The sequence below is a fragment of the Delphinapterus leucas genome, chromosome 10 (genome assembly GCF_059928025.1).
Source record: "Delphinapterus leucas isolate spDelLeu-1000000601 "Yukka" chromosome 10, BTC_Dleu_Yukka2, whole genome shotgun sequence".
Taxonomy (NCBI): Eukaryota; Metazoa; Chordata; class Mammalia; order Artiodactyla; family Monodontidae; genus Delphinapterus; species Delphinapterus leucas.
Genome location: NC_143138.1, coordinates 86,716,614 through 86,741,584, shown reverse-complemented (window position 1 = coordinate 86,741,584; position 24,971 = coordinate 86,716,614). Strand labels below are relative to the sequence as shown.

The following is a 24,971-nucleotide window of genomic DNA, read 5'->3' as shown; positions in this document are numbered from 1 at the left end:
ATTTATTAACGGCTGCATTGGTTCTTCGTGGCTGCGCACGGGCTTTCTCTAGTTGCGGCGAGCGGGGGCTACTCTTGGATGCAGTGTGCGGGCTTTTCATTGAGGTGGCTTCTCCTGTTTCGGAGCACAGCCTCTAGGCGTGCGGGCTTCAGTAGTTGTGTCATGCGGGTTCAATAGTTGTGGCTCACAGGCTCTAGAGCGCAGGCTCAGTAGTTGTGGCGCACGGGCTTAGTTGCACCGAGGCATGTGGGATCTTCCCGGACCAGGGCTCGAACCTGTGTCCCCTGCATTGGCAGGTGGATTCTTAATCACTGCGCCACCAGGGAAGCCCTCTGATCTATTTTGAATTAATTTTTGTAAATGGTGTGAGGCATAACCCAGGGCAAATGTGACTTGTGATATTTCCTACTTGCGCAAGAAGCAGATCAATAAAACTTCCTATCTCTGATGAGCACGTGCACAGGTGACAGTGTGGCTCATTGCAAAATCTGGTTAAGGTTCAAACACAGACGGTCAGGGAAGCTCCACCTCTTTCTGACTCCGGGGCTGCTTCTTTAGAAGTTAATCCTGTCTTCAGTAACAGCTCCACAGATGCCGCCAGTGATCTCAGCACAGGCCTGAGTTTTTCAGTGAAATGAGCTAGGTTTTCCCCAATTCCTAAGATACTCCAGGTAGTTAGATGCTTCAAGAAACAATGTTCTCTCTTAAACCACTGAAGGAACATTCAGTGCAAAGTAGGGCATTAAAGCTTTGCAATTACGATCAAAATCTTAACCTTCCTAGCTTCCGTCCTTCGTGGGTGACTTTTTCAGTCACTAAGTGATACTGTTTTTTCCTTACTGTTCCCCTCAATAACACCATCTTGAGAAGTTTCATTACAATTATTTAGATCTTGGTACACTTAAAACATCAAGAATAAAATTGGATGAGGAGAGGGGGTTAGGAAGCCAACAGAGAATTGTCCACTTGTGATTCGGTCAACTGAGGACATTCTAAGCAAGGCAAGTACTGTCTACTATTGCCGCCGCTCCATTGAAAAAGGAGGATTTAAGTCACCCAACCCTACAAGAAAAGAAAAAACTTGGAAGGACATAATCTCAGAATAAAAAATAGTCTTTGCTGAGAACCAACTAATTGGTAATTTACTTGAGTGTAGGAAGGTATTCATACATTTCCTTTTTAGTTTTCTCATTTCACTGCAGGTTGGTGAAAACCTCACCCCAAACCACAGTTTGGACTCAGACCATAGGAAGGTGTAACATGGGGGGCAGGGGTGGAGTAAGCCCTAAGGTATCTGGAGAAAGGCTTTTTTTTCCTCTCACTTGTGCGTAATACCCTTATTGGGTGTTGCTGAAGTTCAGAGCCCCAGTCTTAGTGTTTAGGTTTTCTGCCTGGCGTAGCACTTGCAAATGTAAAGGCAGGAGGAAGCTAAGTTGATAACATTCCAGACCCTTCCTTTGACAGGCACCAGTAGGTTTTGCTTCTTTCTGGAGTATAAGAAAGGGGGGAAGCTCTTTTCGAACTGCCCTTCCCTGTCCAACTCCCAAGCTAATCTAAAGATCCTCCCCCTGCCTCCCTGCTCTAAGGGGTCTGTCTCTCCCAGTCCCTCATTCATGAAGGCAGACCAAAGACAGTCCCAGGCAGACAGAGAGTCTTGGTAAACTCATCAGTGGTTTCCATGGCACTCAGGATAAAGACCCTGCTCCCATCTCAGCCCACCCTGCCGTACAGGACGTAGCCAGGGGCTACCTCTCTGGCCCCATCTCTCCTCTCTCACGGGGCTCCTGGCACAGCTGCTCACCTCTGTCTCCTCCAAAGCCCCACATCCCTGAATGCTCTTCCTTTCTCTTCTCCTAGGCAATCTTGCCTTGCTTCCCGTACTTTGTAGCATTTGTCACAATCATAATTAATTACTCTGATGAAGTCTGCCTGCTGAAGTAGAATGTAAACTCCAAAAGATCAGGAATTAAGTCTATCTTGCTTATCTGATCTTCCCATCCCTGGCATGGGGCAAGGCATGGAGTTGCTGTGCAATAAATTACTGTTAAATGAAAGAAATCCTCTTCGATGCATGTTTACCAGGCACTGTTCTAGGCATTTATATATCACAGTGTGTGTGTTTTGGAGGGGGGGTGGGGTGTGGTGAGGAGAAAAAGAGAAAAAAAAATCCTTGCCGTTACAGAGCCTCTATCCTACTGGGTAAAGATCTGCTAAACAAGATAAGCAAACAGCATGGTATGTCAGATGGTGATAAGTGCAAAGGAGACAAAAGAAAGGCAGTTAAGGGACACACAGGGAGCTGGTGGACGGTACTTTTAGATTTGGTGACCAGGAAAAACCTCACGGAGAATGTGACTTTTGAGCAAAGACCTGAAGGAGGCAAGGCAGCTGAAAATGTGGTTATCTGGGAAAAGAGCATTCCAAGCACAGGGAACAGCAAGGGCAAAGGCCCTGTGGTGGGAGCACGGCTTGTTCCTGGAAGAGCCCGTGTGACTGAAGTGGAGTGAATGAGAGGGAAGGAGGCAAAATGTCCAAATGTGGTCTTTTAATCTGCCCTGTGTATCCATGGAATCATTTACACCAGACATTTCTTGGGGAGTGCTTCTAACCAGCGTCTGTTCTAAAACCACGGGCTTCTAATAGTTTTTAAAGCAGTAGAACCCTTCCTTCCAATGAAATACGAAGTGGAAGTTCAAGATAGGAAACAGAGGAGCAGCAAGGCAGCTCTCTGTCAACTCCCACTCATCCCTTCACCCCACACTGGTTCAAGGTTACGCTGTGGAGGAAGATTTATTCCCCACGCAGCTCAGGTTGAAACCACTGCTCTGGGATCATAGTCTGATGCTCTGCCTAGAGTCATGCTGTTCTCCAGCATGAAGGAGTCTTGTCTGGCTCCTGTAACTACAAGGAGACTTTCAGTAGGTATTTACGTCCAACATGTGAACGAACTTAGAGCTTCTACAGTTACAACCACATGGTGATGTGTGGGTCTGATATGTTTCTAGAAACTAGTTCTCTATTCTGGAACTTCTTTTTTCTTCAAACCAGTTTTTAAACTTTTTCTCTTTTTGAAGAGATAAAACAGGTCAAACACACACACACACAAATACACTAAAAAAGTCAGTCTCCTATGGATAACTAAATGACCATGTATTGGCAATGGAATTTCACACCCTTAAGCAAACAAAAAATGAATTACTGAGATAGCCAACAGTATGGATGAATATCACAAATATTTTGTTGAGCAAAAGTGCCAGCCAGACACTTCAGTCCATACCGTGTGACCCATGTGTACGATGTTCAGGCAAAGCTAATCTGCAGGGAGAGGAGTAACTCGCCGGAAAGATGAAAAGATTCTGTATCTTGATCCAGATGGTGCATGCAAAGGTGCAGTGGATACACATAAAAATTCACGGAGCTGCAAAACAATTCGTGCGTTTTACTCTTGGTAAATAGTAATAAAGTCCGTCTCCTTCCCACTACCTGTGGCTTCCCGCTACCCAAGTTTCCATCCCACAAGGCCGCTTCTCCAGCCGGGATTTCTTAATGCCCCTTTTCTCGCAGTACCTTCACGCTAGGGGCAGAATCCTGGGAGCATGCCAGGCAGACATCAGAGGCCAAGGCTGCAGGCACTGTGCCATGGCTTGTGTGCATGCCCCTTGCCTTCCTCTGGCCTCTTTGGCCCTCCTCTTCCTCCTTTCCTCCCTGGAGGGTTGCGGGAGGTGGCTGACCCTGGCTGATCAGTGTGTTCGTGCTGGCCCTCCAGGGTGTGCCTGCCTAGGAAGGACAGCGTGTGCTTATCAAGCTTATCCGTTGACACATTCCCTCCCTCTTTAATTCTCTCCCTTCTGATCCCTGGACTGATCCTAGGACTTCTTGCTCCCCGGGCACTCTGTCTCAGGGAAGTGAGCTTCCCTGGTCTACTGCCCTGGAATGCTTCCCTTTTATGGGGCAGTCTTGACAGCAACCCACTTTGTGTTTGCATATAAACTGGGGGGAGGGGGGCTGTCTCAGTGGAAGCTGAGGGCCCGTCTTATCTTCCCCCCACACCCCTATCCCCACCCCCCAACTTCTAGCATTATCCCTTGAGCCTGTCCCTTACCCCACCCAGGGCTTCAGCCCAGCCAAGCCTTTTATCTTATCATCTGTGGTTTTCCCCTTACCACGATTCCCCATTGCCTAAGGCCAGAGGGGCCTGAGTCACGTTCAAGTCAATTTGGCAAGCGTCCTTGGAGCAGGGCAGAAAGTAAAGGGTACTACTTGTTCCTCGCCTCTAAGAAGCTTCTGAAGCAGGGGAAATGGTGCACAACCCAGGCCCAGTTATAATAGTTCTCAACCCACTACTTTGTGTTGGTCCTTCCTAAGTGCCAGGCGCTGACCTGCCTGCTTTTCGTGCATTACGTCTCTGAATTTTCCAAAGAACCTATGGAGGATGATTATTAGCCTCATTTTGGAGATGAAGGCGCTGAGACATAAGGCTTAAACTGTTGGCATGTGGCTGCCGGGATCTGAACAGCAGTTTCCCTAGCGGAAACGCCCTATTTAGGCTCTCGGGGGTTCAAGCAGGAGCTGAGTGTCGGGCCTTGGGGGACATTGAGCTGTGCCACACCCTTTCCGCACAGTTCCCTCTGGCGTCAGGGGCCTGGGAAGGGGCTTCGGGGCGGTGTATCGGCTGGAAACAGGGACTTCACGAGAGGCAGATACAAAGCTCCGCGTGGCAGAGGAGCAGAAGGGCGCGGGGGAACCCGGGCCAAAAGAGGCCCTGCCAGCTCCCGGGGCACCGCAAGCCTCGAGGCGTTGCGAGCGTCGCGGCTGTTGCAAGCCCCAGCGGCGCGCGCAAACTGCGCCCAACTACTTCCCCGGGGCGGCTTCGGGGCCCGGGGCCCGGCGACAGTCCCACGGGGCGGCCGCGCGAGGCCCGAAGCCCAGACCGGGTACCCGGGCGCGGCCACGTGCGCCCCGCCGGCCTCGCACGCTCCACCGCGCCGGGCCGCGGGGCCACCGGCAGGCACGCGCGCCCCCAGCGCGCACACACTCCCGGGCACGCACACCAACGGCCCGGCCCACGTCCGCCACGCCCCGCCCTCCCCCGCGCCCCGCCCCCGCCCTCGCGGCGCCGGCCGCCGCCTTCCCATTGGCCGCCCGGCGCGTGACGCGCGGCGCCCGGCCCCGCCCCTCGTCAGTCACTCGGCGGAGGCGGCGCTGGTGGGGACTAGTCTCGTCCGGAGACTGGCAGCGGCGGCGTCGGCGGCGGCCGGAGCTCGAGCCCCAGCGGCTGAGGGCGGGCGCGGGGGAGGGAGGGGGGCCGGTCCGCGACGACTCCCCGGACGGCGTTTCTCCTCCGAGCAGCGCCGGTTTCGGCTTTGGGGGGGGCGGGGGTACAGCCCATCCATGACCATGGGCGACAAGAAGAGCCCGACCAGGTACCTGCTCCGAGCCGAGGGGGCGGAAGGGGAGGGAGGGCTGGGGGCGGGCGGGGGCCGGCGACGACTAGGCCCCGGAGCCACCCGGGGCGGGGGGAGGCGCTGCTAAGATGGAGATCCGGGGGCGGGGGGAGGCGGCGGCGGCGGGCGGTGGCGGCGGCGGCGGGAGGCGGTGTCGCTCCCGCTCGGGGCCGGCGGCCGTACGCGCCGCAGCCATGGCGGCTCCTCCTCAGCCGCCCTCCGCCGCCGCCGCCGCCGCCACTCCTCCCAGACAAAGGGAGATTTAACCAGGTGGGGAGGGAGGGAGGACGCGAGCATGGGAGGGGAGAGGGAAGGAGCCGGCCCACTCCCTGCCGCCGGCTTCGGGCTGTCCCTGCGCGCCCCCTCCAGATCCGGCCCGCGGTTCCCCTCCCGGCCCCCCCAGCCCCACTCAAGTCCACAAGTCCGCCCGCTTCCTGCGCCCGCCGCGGCCCTTCCCGGGGCGCCGCCGCCGCCTACTGTGCGAGGCAGCACGGCCCGGGCCCGGAGGCTGCGTGGTGCCGGTGGGGGCGCCCCGTTCCCTCCCCCGGTTCCTCTTCTCGGCCCCGAAAAGGGTGGGTGGGTGGTCGCCAGGGCGAAGTTTCCAGCGCCGGATTCCTGCGAAATTACGACGGCTCACCAGCGCCTGTGTTTTGCTGTCTCTCCCCCTTTTTCCTGCTCCTTGACTCTTCCCTCCCCTTTCCCCCACTCCTCACTCCTCTGAAGGCCAAAAAGACAAGCAAAACCTGCCGCAGACGAAGGCTTTTGGGATTGTAGCGTCTGCACCTTCAGAAACAGCGCGGAAGCCTTTAAATGCAGCATCTGCGATGTGAGGAAAGGCACCTCCACCAGGTACTTGAAGATCTGTGTTACCTTTTGTTACAGGACTTTTTTTTTTTTTTTTTTTTTTTAAAGGCGGGGGTATAGGGTTGTGAGCTCTACTTTCTGCCTTCTTTCCAACTTGTTGATTACGGCTTTTTCTGTACGTGCCGGGTGGGGTGGGGGGGATGATGTCGGTTTGGGTTGTGTATATTTCATGTTGGGTGCAAAGCCTCATGTTCACTGATTTATGGGAGGGAATTTTTCCAGGTTTCGTCTTGTTTCAAACAGACGCTGGATTTATTTGACACTTGTATCCATTGGCTTATTGGTATTGGTTCCAAAAGAGAGGAAGCTTTGCTATGGATTGTAGGACATTGGACCTTTTATTTTTGCCATGTGCAGAATGTTTTTAATTTGCCTGTCGTGAATTATTCTTCTCTTCCCTGAGAAATTTGGTGGTGGTTGTACAGTAAGGCGGTGGTTGTGCTTTTCCTGTCTTGAACTGCAAATGTCTTTTTTTTTGTTTTCCTTGCACTTGAAGATAAATGCTGGGGTTTGATAAAGAAAGTGCATTTTTTGGAAGACTGAACTGTCAGTGTGTGTGTGTGTGTGTGTGTGTGTGTATGTTTCTGATTAGCTTATGAGAAATGGTGATGGAGGACGATTTTTGCAAAATGTAGAATGAATAGCGTGATTATACTGAAGTTTGTGTTTAGAGCTTTATTAAAATGCAAAGAATGTTGAAGGAATTCCTCATTTTAGTGAAGGTGGTAAACTGTGTGGTATCAAAACGAATTGAACTACTCCAGATTTAACATTTAGATATTCTTGAATGAAATGTGGAAGCTGATTTTGTAGTCTTCCGGTCATCTTTTAACTTGTAACTGGAATTTGTTTCAGTGATTAGAGTTTGAAGTTAAAAACTATTCTTTATGTCATTTAATGGGCAGACATCGGCGGGGCTGTGTGTGTGCGTGTGTGTGTGTGTGTGTGAGTGTGTGTGTGTGAGAGAGAGAGAGAGAAAGAGAGAGAGAAAGAGAGAAAGAATGAGTGAGTTCCTTGGGGATCTTTAAAGTTGATTGCCAAAAGTCTTATTTCATCAGGTACTTGTTTTTGAATTGGTGGCATTCCAACATGACTGTGTAGTAGCACTGCACAGTTCTAACTGGTTATTGTTCTTTGGCTAAATGAATGTGTTCTCTTAGGGTTTCATTGCTTTATTTATACCTGGGAATAAATAGGATATTGGGCAACTTTGTCCAATTACTGGTGGAACAGTTCTGTGAATTCCACTAACTCTAGATACTGAGACTTTTGAATAAAAGTATTCCAGAACCAAAAAGTACCTATTTCCCCATAGGTACTTTTTAAAGTAAATTCATATCAATATTCTGTATTATCATAGAGCAGATTTAGTTAAAATAAGAAACACTCATTGGGAGCTTAGTAGATTAGTAGATTTAGATTGGGAGCTTAGTAGATTTTGTTTCGCTATCTAAAACAGGGAATTCCATCAAATGCCATGAAAGTTTAGAAATGTATTTGTTATTTAAAGCAATAGTGATTGTATTTTATTTGAGTAATGTTTTTTTACATGTAGAATCCCTCAGAGGCCAAACCTCTTTATTGTGGTTTTGCTTTGAGTGTTACCGTAGATGATGTTAAAGTAAATGACTAGGAAACTCCTAAGAACTTGAGAACTTTACTGGTGAAGAGAAACTTAAAGCAGATTCAGAAGTTTACATCCAGTGTATTGCTGGGAATAATTATCTCATAATAAAGTGCATTTCAGTTTCTACATGTATAAAAAAATCTGACTCATCAGCTCTTTGGAAGCACGTGTAAGGTTTTGATTTTAAAAACAATATAGTTGTTTAAAATTTATTTCAGAGTCACAGATGACAACATTGGAATTGTTTTTTTAACAAATATATTAAATTACTAATAATGAAAATGTTTCAGGAACAGGATACTCACCTACTATCTTGAAGAGTCTGTGACTTTTTTAGGTCTGTGGTTGTGTAGAATTTGAACACAGATTTTAGAGATCTGAGGATTTAAATTTTTACCAACTCATGATACTTTTACATAACTTAATTTCATCTTGGTTATTGTCAGTATTTTCATGTGTTAGATCTGGAAGTCTTTATAAAAGATTTTGTTCTAGAAGTCATTGATCAAAAGGCAGATAACATTTGGCTTTCTTATGCTGTGGATGGGTTTCATGTGAAAGGGTGAATTTCACAGGTTTTCCTCCTGTGTTATCCAGTGTATTAACTGTTGTTAATTTTTCTGTGACAGTAGTTACTACTGCTTTGTTTTTTTCCTGGGCCTTTTTTTTGTGTGTGTAATTTTCTTGATACAACAAAGATTTGACATCTGTTGCCTTGTATAGTTTTAATCAGACTTGGTATTGATGGCAGTAGAAAACTTGGTGGGTTTTGGATACTGGGTAATAGGCAAAAATCAGTGATTTTTAGAATAATTTTTAAGTAATAAAAGGACTTCTAGCCTGTTGACTGGCATAGAAATTGGGTTTTATTGCTCTGAGCTGATGTTTTGTATTATAACAGCCTCGCTGGTTGGGAAGCCAGTGGTAATTCTGGAGTTTGTTCATCATTGTTGTCACTGTTGTTGCCATCATCTATCTACCAATCAAGCAAGGAAGTCAGCTTTGAATTAGTGATAGTCCAATAGGACATAGAACTGTATTCTTTGAGAATAGAATTGATATTCCTCAGTTTCATTAGGAAAATATTGCCACTCATCCAAAGAACATTTATTAAATTACTAGGGTGTGAAAGCGTCTGCTGAAGACATTGGGGACGGGAGGAGGGTGTTAAAAGGTTGGTAAGACATGTATAGGAATGGCTGTAATCCAAGTTATAAAGGCTCTGAGAGAGGTATAAATAAAGTGCTACGGGAGGTCTGAGCAGTCTGGCTTGGGCATCAATTAGAAGAATTCCCCCTCCCCTCAATTCTTCTGGATAAGAAGAATTGATTTCTACAGAATTACCTGCCATCTTTCACTATTATTGCCATGTGTACTAGATAAATTTAATTCTGTGGGTGGAGTCATGAAAGTGTTTCAGAAGGTCTTTTCTTCTTTCTGTAGCAGCTTAGAGCAGAGGGTCAGAAGCTCGAAAGGAATGTGTTAAGGGAAGAAGGAGGCAACACTTAATAGGCTACTTGGAGGTTCACGGGGCAGTGGAGAGCTTTATTTTGGATGTATTACCAATTTTGTTTTGGGTCTGTTTATTTCTTAAATACAGTCTTTTTCCGCCTATACTGTTCCACTTTCTACCCTGCTGGTTGTTTTTTTTTAATAGCTTTATCGAGACATAATTTATATACCATATGATGCATCAACTGTATAAGTGTACAATTCAGTGATTTTTGGAAATTTTAAAAAGTTGTACAGCCATCACCACAAACCAGTTTTAGTACATTTCTGTCACATTGAATGGCTTCCTCATGCCTGTTCTGTGATACACTTTTACGGAGTCTTTAACACTAGAGCATGGAGGAGGCACCTGCGGCTGAGAAGTTCGCCTCCCCACCATGCTGATGTACTCTGAGCCTTTCAAGGTAGTAAATAAAGGAGTGTCTATGGAAGGTGGTGGTGAGTGGGAAAGAAACACTACCCCTTCCCTAGGTGATAGCCAAAGTACTATTTCCCAGCCCACTTTGCCTGTCTCATGAAAGAGGATATCAGCTTTTAAAAGGAAGAAAACCAACAAAACCACAAACTCACAAATTTACCTAACCGTTGTTCTGCTAAGTTGAAGTTTTTTAGTATTGGGCAGAGTAACTTCCTAGACATGGTGATAAATGAAGTATATTTTACTTTTGGTTTTGTTATTTCTCTGAATGCAATGATCTCTATTGTAAAATTAAAATTACTAAAATATTGCTGCATTTCTTCTTGATTAGTGGTTCTTCGATAATAGTGCTGCAATGAATACTATTCCCCTGAAAAATGTACCGTATTTAGAGTTTTTACAGACAAGTAAAAGTGAAGAATTTGCTTTAGATGTGTAATAAGATTGTGTGACTTTAAAAAAAAAAAATTCTGGTACTAAGGATATTGAATGGGAAGTTGGTAGTACTCAGTTGTTTGTGTGTAAAATATTTTCCTTGTCCAGGAACTCCCTGATTCTTTGCAGTTGTAACTTTGGACTTTTTCTTCTCTTAAATTCAGATACCCTGACAGTTGAAAGTCTCTTGACTAGTCATGAAGTACTTTAGAAGTTTTAGGGGAAAACACACATATTTAGTGAAACGTGAAAGTTTTGATCTTTGCTGGAAGCTTCAGAAGAGAGCATCATCCTGTGGTACTTTTCGGATAGGAAGCCTCCCAGAAAGCAGAGGGGTGCCTGACCTAGAGAGGAGCCAGGCCCTTCCCTGCAGTTCTGGGTCACTCGCCACAGTGGTTCTGTAACTCCTTAGGCCACACTGGCTTTATTGTAGCGTTTGTCTTTTGTAAAATTTCTCCATAAAATACATAGAAAAATTACCGGTCCTCCAAATCATCAAACCTTGTCAAACCTTTCGGCCTCGAAGCTGATACAAAAACGGGTACAGGTTTAGAGATCACTCTTACCCAGAAACGGAGTGATAATTTATTTTGTGTTTGCTATTACACTGGACTTAACTGATTTATTAGTACTGACTTGATCTTATGTATACTTGGTGGCCTTAAAGTAAATTACCTGGGTAGTTGACAAGTTTTTATTGAGCACACAGACATCTGGGCTCTGGGTGTACAGTGGTGTACAGACAGATGAGATCTTTGTTCCCGTGGAGCTTAAAGTACTATGGCGAGGACAAGAAAATAAACAAGCGAACAGAAGAATAAGATCATTTCAGCTAGAGACCAGTGCTCTGAAGAAATTAGAGCAGAATAGGGAACTACAGAGTGGTGAGTACTGGGCAGAGCGACTGCTTTGTAGGCAGTGTCGAGATACACATTTGCCTTTTTAGGAAACACTAAAGCTGCTTTCTTTTGGAGCAAGGGGATAGTTATTTCTGGAGGTTTACCTGTGCCAGTTAGCTCATTTGGTGGGGGACAGTTTTAGAGTTCGAGCCTTTCTGCATAGGCTGCTCAACTTTTAGCTACACATCGTAGACTAAAGTCTGGCCAGCTAACGTGCCAGTATATCCTGTTGCAGTTGACCCTAGAACAACTGGAAGGTGAGGGGCGCTGATACCTACCCCCCTGTGCATAGCTGAAAATCCACGTAACACTTGTCCTTTGGTGTCTGAGGGGCATTCGTTCCAGGACCTGTCACAGATTTCCCTGGCTGCTCAAGTCCCATAGTTGGTCTCCATATCTGCAGTTCTGCATCTGTGGATTCAACCAACCACGGACTGTATGGTACTGTAGTATGTGTTTATTGAAAAAAATTCGTGTATACGTGGACCTGCGCAGTTCAAACCCATGTTGTTCAAGGGTCAGCTGTTACTAGGATGGGAGGTTTTGAATGGATTCAGTGTGTATTTTTTCATGCATCATGTATTTATTGTGTGCTTCTGTAGATGCTGAAGAAATTCCAAGTGGCTGTAGCTTACGAAAATACTTATTAGCACTAATTCGGTTCCTTAGTACTTTAGGAAATGGTGGGTCTCCAAAAGTCTCCTTTACAACTTAAAGTAAAACATTTTACAGTCATTGTGGTTCTCATTTGCCCTCTTGTCCCATCGCCAGGGCCTTTTCTCTTTGTGACATCTTCCTTTATACTTCCTAACACTATCTCTCCTCCCGTTTTTTCTTTTTGCCTGTTTATTTTATTTTTATTTTTGTGCGGTATGCGGGCCTCTCACTGCTGTGGCCTCTCCCGCTGCGGAGCACAGGCTCCGGATGCACAGGCTCAGCGGCCATGGCTCACGGGCTCAGCCGCTCCGCGGCATGTGGGATCTTCCCGGACCAGGGCACGAACCCGCGTCTCCTGCATCGGCAGGCGGACTCCCAACCGCTGCGCCACCAGGGAAGCCTTGCCTGTTTATTTTTAAGTAAACTTTTTGAACTGTAGCATACATACAGAGAAGTGCACAAATCATAATTGTAAGGCTTGATGAACTTGCACAAAGTGAGCATACCTGTGTAACCAGTACCCAGATTAAGAAACAGAACATTACCAGGACTCCAGATGCCCCTTGTTCACGCTGCAGTCACTTCCCCTTGAACTTTATTTAAGTGGAGTCATACAGTATGTACACTTCTGGGTCTGGCTTTTTTCACTCATTGTTATGCTTGTGAATATCCATGTTGTGTGTGGTTCTTGTGTAGTCAACCACTGCTGTTTCATCCTAAGAATATCTTAGAGCTCAACTCTACATACAGACCCCTAACACATTCGAGAGATGGGATCTCTCTGCACCTTCTGTTCATTACCTACACAGTTGAACACAGTCATCTCCTCCCAGCAGCAGCATAAAATCCACACACCATTAGGTGAAAGGAATAAAACCTGGTGTGTGGAATTTTCTGGAGTATGCAAATGGAGTAAACTTTTGGCTCTCATGAGTAATATTGTTCATCGGTCATTTATATTTCAAGGCACTGGTTGAATAAACAAGGAACCTAACAAACTTGTTGAAAAGATAAGACCATAAAAAGATAGCCAGTGGTGTGAATGCCATGGTAGGCATGGAGTGAATGGGTACCTGGTAGAGACCCTAAGTGCTTTTTAGAGGAGGTAGAGACAGTATATGGGGTGTGTTGGGGAAGGCCTCACTGAATCTGAGGTTTGAACTAGGCCTTTTTCATTCTTGGATGTAGGGTTTGTTGTACAGGTTGATACAAGTTAGTTAGTTCTTTGCCTCCTCCTACCTCCTTTTTAACTGTTCACTCTCCTTAGATGTCACTCGTACCTTTCCACTTCTGTTCACAGGATGGTAATTCCCAGATACTATTTATTAACCACCTGTCACCATCCCCATGTACACATACACGTGACAAACAGATCCGACTGGTTCTTGGGCCTCTCCATTTGGACAGCTTAAATTATCTCCTGGTTCTCATTGCTTCTAGGGTAAAGTCCAAATCCTGAGCATCACAAGGGGCTTCATGGTCCTCTACCGTTTCTTTAGAATTTCTGGGAGCAGCCTGCCACCACCCTATCTGCCCTCCACACACAGCATGTGTGTGTTTCATACCGAACTGCTTGGTGTTTTCCTAGCATGGACCATGATGTCTCATTTCCATACCTTCACACGTTCTTTTCCTCTGGATTTCTTCTAAAATGCTCCTCCTTCCTTGTAGCCTGGCTGACTCTTATTTGTCTTTCTACATGTCTCTGGAAGCCTTTTCCAACGCCCTAAGATCATGTATACCTCTTCCTAATACTTGAACCGCATTTTTCTTTGATTACCTTTGTTATGTTTCCACCTTTTTTTTGAGGGCACGATCTTTCTTTTCATATATTTTTCTATGTCTGTTACAGTGCCAGGCACTTGGTAGGGGTTCACTCAATGTATGTAGAATAGATGAAGACTGGAAGTTTGGAGTCGCCTTTAAAACTGTTGCAGTTAAGAGTTCTGATACGTATTGCACTTTGGGGCTTGCGTCTTGTCTGTAAAGTTATTGGATTACGGGAAATTTGTCTTTATAAAGCATGTCCTTAAGAAGTAGTAGTCTCATTTTTCTGATTTTGTTTTCTAAACATGTTCTAGAAATTAAACACAGAGTTTACAACCTTGGAGACCTTGGGCCATGCATTTAAAGTACTTCCTGGAGTGGTTTTGGGCTTCAGAGCTTTAGCACACTTAACTAAATAACAATAACTGTGACGACTCTTTTTCCTTTTTTGTTGCCCATTTGGTGATTTAGGCTGCCAAAAGTCATGTCGAAAAGTGTGCTAATAAAGCAGAGGATCAGTCACGTTGTGGAAAACCAGTTTTGAGATGTGATAAGGAACTAGGTGGGTGCACTTGTAAGCTGGCACCTAAAGGGAGTTTAAAAATGGCTACGGAACATTTTGGGTGTTCTTGGAAATGTTTTGCTATGCTGTTCATTGTGTTAAGTTCTGTTGTGTTAACATACCCATAACTTGATAGTTGTACCTTATACGTGGTATACATTACTGTTATTTAGATTAATTACTGCTGTTAAGTCTTGACTCATTCTTTATGTGGCTATTTTTTCACTTCTGTGCAGTGATTGACACAGACTGTGGTGCCAAAGATGAATTCTCAGTAAAGGCACTGCAGATAAACTCCCGTGTTACTCAGAAATCATAAGTACGGATTTTTCTTGACTTTAAATGGGGTTGCATCCAGATAACCCGTCATAAGTTGTCATAAGTTGACAATACCGTAAGTCAAAAATGCATTTAATACGTACACCTAACTTGCCAAACATCACAGCTTAGCCTAGCCTACCTCAAACGTGCTGAGAACACTTACAGCACCCTATAGTTGGGCAAAATCACCTAACACAAAGCTGTGTTTTTTTTTTAATCTTTTAAATTTATTTTTGGCTGCATTGGGTCTTCATTGCTGCGCTTAGGCTTTCTCTAGTTGTGGCGTGAAGGCTTCTCATTGTGATGGCCTCCACCGCTGCAGAGCACAGGCCCCAGGCACACGGGCTTCAGTAGTTGTGGCTCGCAGAGTCTAGAGCATAGGCTCAGTAGTTGTGGCGCACGGGCTCAGCTGCTCCGTGGCATGTGGGATCTTCCCGGAGCAGGGCTCGAACCCGTGTCCCCTGCATTGGCAGGCGGACTCTTAACCACTGCACCACCAGGGAAGCCCACAAAGCCTATTTTTAACAAAGTGCTGAATATTTCATATAATGTATTGATACTGTACTGAAAGTGAAAAACAGATTGGTTGTCTGCGTACAGAATGGTTGTAAGTACATCGGTTGTTTGCCCTGCTGATCACGTGGCTGACTGGGAGCTGCGGCCCCCGCCTCTGCCCGGCATCACCAGAGAGTATCGTACCACATATCTCTAGCCCAGGGAAAGATCAAAATTCAAAATTTGAGGTGTGGTTTCTACTGAATGTGTATCACTTTTGCCCCATTGTAAAGTTGAAAAAGCTATCATAAGTCAGGGACCATCTGTAGTTGAAATCACAAGGTAAAACAGGTGAAATTTTTATTTTTAAATACAATTAGATCTTTATTCCTCCTCTTCTTTCCTCTCTCTGTCAATTTAGAAAATCTATTTAAATTATCCTTTGGCTGGGAAAAGAAACTAGGAAAGGGGGATGTAAAAGAAGCATCTTAAAACTTGCTCAAAACATTTTCTCTGTAATTTCAGATCATAAGCAATACAATTGAAGAGGAAACTTTGATAGCCTTTGGGAGGGACAAGAAATTAAGGGTGATATAGGATGCCAGTTTCATCAGCTTATTGGGTCTTAAACACAAAAGTGCATGGTGGTTACTCAGAGGGCGAAAACAAACCTGGTGACTGTTTTCTAACAACAGATCAGATTTCATATGTAGGCCATGAGTTTTTGATTAAGTAGGTCTGGGGTATCCTGAGAATTTGCATTTCTTACAAGTTCAAGTCCAAGGTGATGTTGATGGCTGCTGGTGTGGGGAGCACACTTTGAAGACTGGTTTAGATGACCTTAAATTCTCCTTTAAAGAGAAGCCAGCCACGCTTCCTCATGAAGGTGAAGATCGTTTTTGATGTCTGTTATGGAAAAATTATGTCTTAGTATTTTGAAGTGAGCTTAAGAGAAGTAAGTGATCACCGTTCTAGGAACCATGTTTTTAATCCAGAGCTGGCATTAGAGGTGATTCCTTAATTAATAAATATGTTGTGTGAATTGATAAATTGGGGGACCATATCAACTAAACTGTTTTTTACGTCCTAAAGTCAGCAGTTATCTTGCATTACTAACACTTGGCTTGAATTTCAGACGTTTATTTTAAAAACCTATTTCTTTGCAATGTAAGTTAGAGAGACAGAACCAGGTCTTAAAATCAGTGAACCAACATTCCAGTAAAATGTTGGCAAAGAACATGAACAGGTAATTTATGAAAGAACTGCAAATTAAGTTAGGAAGTGTGGGAAATGTATACAACCTTCCCATTATTCAAATAAATACAAAACAAGGTAACATTTTTTTGCAAATAAAAAATTAAAGATTAAAAAAAAATTTTTAGTGAGGCTAGGAAATGGGCATTTTTATAGACCCTTGGGTGGGTGGTGTGTAAGTTGATTTAAATTTTCCAAAGGCCATCACGGCAGTTGGTAGCAAATGCCTTTAAAATATTTGTATCCTGTTCCCCAACAATTTAATTTACAGGATCTGCATGTGAAAATTCTGTGTTATGTATATTAATTGCATCGTTATTTTAACAAAAAATGAAATTACTTACATAGGAATCAACAAGGAATTGTTAGAAACTATTGAATAGCCATAAATATTTTGCACCTCTTAAAAATGGTTTGAGATCTCTATCAAGTGGTGGTGGAAATGTAGAATGGTACAACTACTCTGGAAAACAGTTTGGGCAGTTTTTTATAAAACTTACCATGTGACCTAGGAATTTCACTCCTGGGCGTTTATTCCAGGTAAATGAAAACTGACATTCACACAAAATCTGTTCACAAGTATCCGTGGCAACTTTACTTGCAATAGCCTGAAACTGGAAACAAAAATGTCCTTCAGTATGTGAATGGTACATCCATACCATGGACTGCTACTCAGCAGTTAAAAAGGAAGACACTATCAATGCATACAACGGGCATGGATCTCAAAGGGCCCTTCTGCTGAGGGAAAAAAGTCAATCTCTAAAGGTCACCTACTGTAGGATGCCATTAACATTCTTGAAATGACAAAATTACAGAGAGAACAGATTAGTGGTTGTCAGGGGTCAGGGATGGCGGGAAAAGGAGGGAGATGCGTGTGATTGGAAAAGGGTAGCAAGAGGGAGGTCTTTGTGGTGATGGAACAGATCTGAATATTGATTGTAGTGATGGTTTCATCTATCTACACGTGTGATAAGATAACACGGAACTGTTTACATATAGTATACCGATGTAAATTTCCTGATTTTGATACTGTACTATAATCAAGAAGATGCAATTTTGGGGATATTGGGTAAGGGTTATTTACGACCTTGTACTATTTTTGCCACTTCCTATGAATCTATAATTATTTCCAAATAAAAATTTAAGAATACATTTAGAAATAATATGTAATATAAGAAAATGCTCTTAATATATTGAAAGAAAGCAAGTTACAAAATGATGAACAATATAATCGCACTTGAAATAATATTTCATACCATTTCACTAATACACATACCTAGAAGTAATGACTGATCAAAAGACTGATTCTGCTTGGTGGGATGATGGGGTTTTTTTGTATGTGTGCTTTTCTGTGATTTCTGTAGTGTGGATGAGTTGGTATCAGTTTTGCGGTTGGAAAAACCAATTTTCACAATAGGAAATTTAAAAAAAATCTAATTCTAGAATATTGAAATTTAAGTAAGCAAAATCAAATTTTAGATTAAGGGATTTGAAAGTTTTGTTTATATTGGTTACACTAACAGTATTAAAACAGCTGTTATTATTGGAACATATCTGTATACTCTAAAATATGTTGTGTTTGTAAATTTAAAATTGTTCTGTGCTCTTGTATAATATCGCTTATATGTGGAATCCAGAAAAATAATACAGATGAACTTATTTGCAAAGCAGAAATAGAGACAGTGATGTAGAGAACAAATGTATGGATACCAAGGGGGAAATGGGGGTGGGATGAATGGGGAGATTGGGATTGACATATATACACTACTATGTATAAAATAGGTAACTAATTAGAACCTACTGTATAGCACAGGGATCTCAGTGCTCTGTGGTGACCAAAATGGGAAAGAAATCGAAATAAGGGGTGGACATATGTGTATATATATAGCTGATTAACTGCTGCACAGCAGGAACTAACAAAACATTGTAAAGCAACTATACTCCATTAAATATGGATAAAAAAAAATTAAAACATTTAAGAAAAAAAATGTTTTGTGCTCTTTTTTTTTTGGCGGTACGCGGGCCTCTCTTGTGGCCTCTTCCGTTGCGGAGCACAGGCTCTGGACGCGCAGGCTCAGCGGCCATGGCTCACGGGCCCAGCCTCTCTGCGGCATGGGGTATCTTCCCGGACCGGGGCACGAACCCGTGTCCCCTGCATCGGCAGGCGGACTCTCAACCACTGCGCCACCAGGGAACCCCATTGTGCTCTTTGTTTTACAAAATCCTGTATAATATTCTAAATCAGTGTTGCCCAGGAGAAGTATATGCATTATAAGCCACATGTAATTTTAAACTTTCTACTAGCGACAGACAGTAAGAAAGCAAAAAGCAGGTGAAGTTATTTTTTAGAATATATTTTAATGCATTATATCCAAATCACTGTCATCTCAACTTGTAATCAATATTAAATTGCAGTGAGATATTTTACATTCTTTTTTTTCATATTAGGTGTTCAAATTACGGTGTGTATTTCACAGTTACAGCATGAGTCAATTCAGACTAGCCACACTGCAAATGCTCAATAGCCACAGGTGCCTCATGGCTCCCATATTGGAGAGTAGTAGCAGTAGTAGTTGAAAGTCAGGGCTTTGGTTGTCAAACCTAAGTTTGAGTAACACCAGCTCTGTCATTTGCTAACCTTGTAACCTTGGGTATGTTACTTTAACTTGTGCTTTAGTTTTTCAGTTATGGATAATAACTTCTCTCTAGGAGTATTCTAAGGATTAAATGAGTGAATGTATATAGCATAGCTGGCACAGGACCTGGCACAGAATACATACTGTAAACAATATATAACTGATGGTAATGTTACTATTCCAATAGATTGTGTATTGATTGAACGACTCATCATTCTAAAGGCACAACTGATTTCTTAATAATATTACTAGTGAATAAATATGTGAGGAGTATATGACATAACCTTTGTTTTCCAGAATTAAAGTTTTGGGCCCTAACTTTAAAGTTATGACTGAATGAATGGACAAATATTTGAGCACTTATGTGCAAAATATTGCATGAGGCACTTGAACATTTAGACTGTAAGTCATAAGATGATATCCTCAAATACATTGTATTTGCATAGTACTTTACATTTTGCATACCAGTTTTTGGTCTGTTTTCCCAGTGCAGTACTCAGAGCAATCCTGAGAGGTAGTTATTATTCTAGCTTTCACAGTTGAAGAAGCTGAGGCTCAGAAAAGTGAAGTAACTTATTTGATTTCCTACCCAGTTAGTAGAATAGAAGAAATAGAAAAATGACTATAATTAAATGGACAAATTAATATGGTACGAAAGTGTTTTAACTGTATTCTTTTTTTTTTTTTTTTTGCGGGCCTCTCACTGTTGTGGCCTCTCCCGTTGCGGAGCACAGGCTCCGGACGTGCAGACTCAGCGGCCATGGCTCACGGGCCCAGCCGCTCCGCGGCATGTGGGATCTTCCCGGACCGGGACACGAACCCGCGTCCACCTGCATCGGCAGGCGGACTCTCAACCACTGCGCCACCAGGGAAGCCCTAACTGTATTCTTTTGATTCAGAGTTATTCCGTCATTATTATTAGCCTAATCAGGTTATGTGTGATGTAAAAAGTTAATACAAGTCTGTGTAGATTAGGTGATGTATTTTGCTTGTTGTGAAGTTGAGTGTTTATCTTTCTGTTTCTTGGTTAAATATACCCATAAAAATGGGCTAAGAATATGCTATATATGCCGACTGCCTTAAAATCAGATTATTTGAAGTGCTATTCGTCTGAAGTGCTGTTCGTTGCTTGACTTACTCAGAAGATTAAACAATTCTTTGAAAGAACATTGCATGCCACCATTAAAAGTCAGTGGTGAGAGGCAGTTTGTGAATGATTGACTCTCCCAGAGCAGTGGTGCAGTGCAAGGCAGTCATCTCCTGGGCAGAGTCAGGTGCAGCATATATCATCAGGTGTTCATTCTTTGTGTTCTAATACGTAGATTCTCCTTTCAGTGTATGCATTGCTGACCTTTTTCTGGTTTCTTCTTCAATTAAGAAAATTGAGGAAGTCACAGGACATCCAATTTGTTGCTGGGTACCCTGGGACAGAATGTGTGACAGTAAACTATCAAGTCATCTTGACACAAGTACTTTTGGTGTGCATCGTTGAAGCATATTTATAGAAGGGAAGTTATGTTTTGGTGCTCAGGACCAAGTGATGACAGGGGGAGGTAGGTGGAATGTTCTTTGCCCCTTGGTTTTCTCTCTGCCTTTTCGGATAGTTTTACTTTGGCTCAGCATGATTTGCCTCACAGTGCCTCTCTTCCTGTCTATATAGCCTTTACCCTTATATAGTTAAGGGCTGTAAATCTTACACAAAGAACCCATCAGAACTCCTACGAAAGACTCATCATTTCTGATCTTGGTGATGTCTTACAACATGAAATTCTGCTTTGGTATTTGTTTTTCTTTATTGAAGAGTTGTGAGGTTTGTGGAATGTAGCTATCCTGATTGACTTTGGGGATGAAGTTTGATGTAATCATGTTACAAAGATGTCTACTGTTTTGGCAGGGGCAATCTTAATGCCTAGGATTTCTTAAAAGTTTCACTATACACGATGTCCGCTACTACAATTATATATATCTTAAAAATAATATATTGTAAAATATATATATACAGATTTGTGTGCTAGGTTGGAATGTAAAACTGTGGGTTGCAGTTAACACTTGAAATTCCCTGAAATTCACAGAACTAGATGATGTCTATGTTTCCTCCAGTTTTGAAACACTGTGATTTATGTCAATTTTGTTAGCTTTTAATATAATGACTCTTGAATATCATGATGCCAAATAACTTGTCTTAAAATATATAGAAAATAATGTATTTGTAATGTCTTACCCTCCACCCCCAAGATATATCAGTAGATACACATTTCAGAATCTCGAAAAGGAAAACTTTATTTGTTAAAACTTTTTGGCATTGTCAACTTTATGTGTAACTAAATAGTTTCCTATTTAAGTTATAGTTAATCTTTTTATTTTTAAATTCTTCATTTATGGGTTAATAAATCCTTGTCCCTGATTTTCCCAAATAAATTAAGCTCATTGCAGACTGACCAAAACACTAGATTCATTTAATCTCCTATTAAGGATCTTTAAGATATGGGCTTCGAGACAGAACACCTGGTGTGGAAGATGAATTTTTTTTTTTTAAGTACAGACAGGTGTCCTGCAGCCCCATGGGTATGCTTACTTGGTCTTTATTATATCGTTTAATTAAAAGAAAGACTCTGTAGAATGGATGAACAGCAAGGTCCTACTGTATAGCACAGGGAACTATAGTCTTACCTCTTACTGTTGCCTAGGAAATGCCACCTTCTGCTTCTAGACGTAGCTCATGTCAGCTCTTTTGGGAATCCTTTCTTGATTCTTTTTTTCTGTGATCATTGAAGCAGTTTGTATGCATCTCTAGCATAGCATAGCATAATTTTTGTACCGAAACTTCTTGTTTGCGTTTGTTGCCCCAAGTTTACATTTGAAGCCCTCATGGACAGGTACAGTGACATACTGTTATGTCTTCAGAGGCAGGGTCTTCTGTGCTGCTGCTGTTGTATTCTTCATGATACCCTTTAGAGTGTAATCCATTCTCCTAATCTCTCTTTTAAGCATCCGGTTTCCTTTTTAAAATGATTGTGCTGTATATTGGTTAACCCTCTCTGCAAATGGGTATGTCCATTTAAAAAAGAAAACACCTTGGTAAATGACTTGGAAATACTGCTACCCCTAATTTACTTCCTCTCTTTAGTTTCTAATTTTACATTAGTCTTTGCATAGTCTGTTGTTACTGTTCTGTTGTTACTGTTTAGATAGGTCCCTTGATTATCTCCCTTTCAAGTTGATACCTGCTTTTCTGCTCACAGCTGAGACAACAATTGATTGCAAAATAGAATTCTTCTGAAGCAGTATCTTTTAAAAAGGTGATCCTTCTCAGGAGAACTCCTAAAGAATGACCTCCTCTTAAATTCCATTCTGCTTGAAGGTTTTAGAAACAGAGCTATCTATAAAGGCTTGTAAAACAGTGACTAGAGGGTCTACTAGGCTCAAGAGTATGGCTTAAGGAGGATTAAAATTGACAAGATCGTGAAGTCTTTATTTTTCTTAGAAATTTTGCAGCTACATAGGACTCAGAATGATTGTAATTCTCTTACCAAAAGGATGTTCAAGAGGTGGGCTAGAGAATTTTTTGAATTGTTTAATAATTTAGACATGTTGGAATTTTACCTATTATTTTTCAGGAGTGAAGTCCCGGATCTTTCCCTTTCAGCTGGTACTGTTTTATAAACAGAGCCTCTGAATTGTTAGTATTTTCAGAAATCTTTGATCTAATAATGAATTTCATGTGAGAAGATATTTTTCCTGATGAATTGGGATGTTTTGGTAAAAAAGTGAATTTGTTGCTTTTTTTTTTTTCCGTATGCGGGCCTCTCACTGTTGTGGCCTCTTCTGTTGCGGAGCACAGGCTCTGGACGCGCAGGCTCAGCGGCCATGGCTCACGGGCGCAGCTGCTCCGCAGCATGTGGGATCTTACCGGACCGGGGCACGAACCCGTGGCCCCTGCATCAGCAGGCGGACTCTCAACCACTGTGCCACCAGGGAAGCCCTGTTGCATTTTAAATAAAACTATTAGCTATTAATAAGCACTTAATAACTGTAGTGTGAATTTTGAGAATAAACAAATTATCATTGAAAATAGAGACTAAGGTTTCTAAATAGATGTTAATGTAGAAACTTCTGTAAAATCAATACCTAGTTTTAAAGAATATTTACAAGCAAGAAATGTCTTTACAAAATTGAATAAATTTAGTACACAGCAACCAAGCTGATCAGTAGATTGGGAAACTTTTGCTAAACTTAGTATTAGAGTTAATCCTAATACTTAATCAACTTATGCTAACTTGACGAGTCATTGTGATCCTCTTGTGGTTTTGAGAGGTGTATTTTCAGAATTAATTTTGTTCGTAACATGCTCACAGAAAATTGGTATAAGGATATTGCTTTGTTTTTCTCAGTGACCAATAGAATCTTTAAAGTGTCCTTTTTAGTTTTGTTTTCCTGTCCCTGGAAGTTTGTTTTATTTCCAGTTCAGTGATTTTGTCAAGTAAACAGGTCCTGATTATCTTTTCCTATTCCCCTTTCCTTTATCCAGGCTCTATAGTTTTCTATGAAATACTGCTTTAGAAATTGTTTGTAACTCTTGTTCAAATGTCTATAAAGTAAAATTCAAATTTACAATAGTTTTTATTCTCCAGCTTCTTAGTAATAGGCAATGTGGTGAAGTGGAAAACCTTTCAAAGTCTGACATAATGACATATATTTTGGATATTTTTGTGTCATTTTAACTTTTCTAACCCTCGTGCTAATGAATGAGAGTTTCGATAGGTCAGAGCTAACTCTAACTTTGACTTCATGGTGGTGTCTGCTACTGTGAACTTCATTTTAAAACTCTTTTACCTTTATGTGACTGAGTAAACCTATCCGGATTGTAGAAAGTAAGGTATAGTATGTGGTTTTCTTGGGTTCTTTATATTTTCCTTTAAAGAATAGGCTTTTGGACTTACTGATTGTTCTTTAGGGTCAGCATATTTGTAGTGTGCAGATAAATCAGACTTTTTCTATAGTTCTGTTCTTGAGGATACAGTTTGACTTTCAGTTTAGCAAATATTTGTGGAATACATTTTATTACCTGTGAATGAACACTTTTTCAATTCTTTCCATTGGCTGTATTTAGAATCAGAGGAACCAGTTTAGTTGGCCTCCCCTGCCTCTGCTTTATGAGATGAAGCAAAGTAAGAGTGATGAATGCAGAACATTAGAGCCAGTTTTCAGTTGTCTTATATGATTTAGAATTTCCTCATCTAACCCCCAAATTCATTTTAGCTCCAACCTTTTTATCATTCCCCGCCCCCCCCCCCCAAGAAAAATCCCCAAACAAAACACCAAACAGCAGACCCTGGAATTAGAACACACGAGGCTTCTGGCAAGTGGAAATTGATACATAACTTTTCTTTGCTAACCTCTGGCTTTTCAAGACTCATGGATTCAAAAGTAGGGAAAGAAGTCCCAACTCTCCGTGTTCAGCACCATGAGAAGTTTTAGGTGACGTGAAGCAGGGAAGAGCTAACTAGATAACTGACCGTTCAGTAAATTCAGCGTGGCTGTGTTTCGTTCCTTTCATATCTTTTCTTGTGCTGGACATGAAATTGTTTGGATCAGATACTGGTGTGGAGATAAGAAGAGTAGGATTACTCTACTGTAGGGAGTGTGAGAAACAGCATAGCGACCCCAAATACACGACACGAAGCTGTAAACAAGCTAGATTTATGACCTCTTGCAGTCATCAGGAAAACCACTTTATGCCTTGGTGAAACTCTGGCAGTGCAGATTGTTCCTGAAGAGATGCATGTTATAATTTATAGGGTGTGTTTTGTGTGTGTGTGTAATGGTAATGATGGTATTGATACTAAATTTACAGCTAAAATGTCAGGCTCTATTGCCAGTTAAAATTACTAGGAATGAAGATGGAGTATTTTGAAAATACTTCGAAACTAGCGAGAAGATAACTGCTCTACAAGAGGATCTATTTGTAGCATTTCTAGAATGTGCTGTCAAATAGTACTAAACAGCTAGATTTTTTATCTCCTGATTTTAAAAGATGATAAACAGTAAAACCTGTGTAAATTTTGTACACTAATGTATAA

General features: G+C 42.4%; 1 protein-coding gene across 2 annotated transcripts in view; it reads left to right on the top strand.

Annotated features, from left to right (window-relative positions):
* The first annotated feature begins 5,297 nt into the window (after window positions 1-5,297).
* The window catches only part of RYBP (RING1 and YY1 binding protein), a 76,321-nt gene continuing 56,647 nt past the window's right edge, over window positions 5,298-24,971 (top strand). Inside the window, exons 1-2 of one of the 2 annotated variants that reach the window (XM_022572551.2) lie at window positions 5,298-5,423; window positions 6,168-6,293. In XM_022572551.2, coding sequence (XP_022428259.1) covers window positions 5,392-5,423; window positions 6,168-6,293 — 158 coding nt within the window. In that variant the 5' untranslated portion in view covers window positions 5,298-5,391. Of the gene's footprint in view, window positions 5,424-6,167; window positions 6,294-6,335; window positions 20,445-24,971 lie in introns of those variants that run through there. The other variant, XM_089919551.1, reaches the window with a different exon arrangement.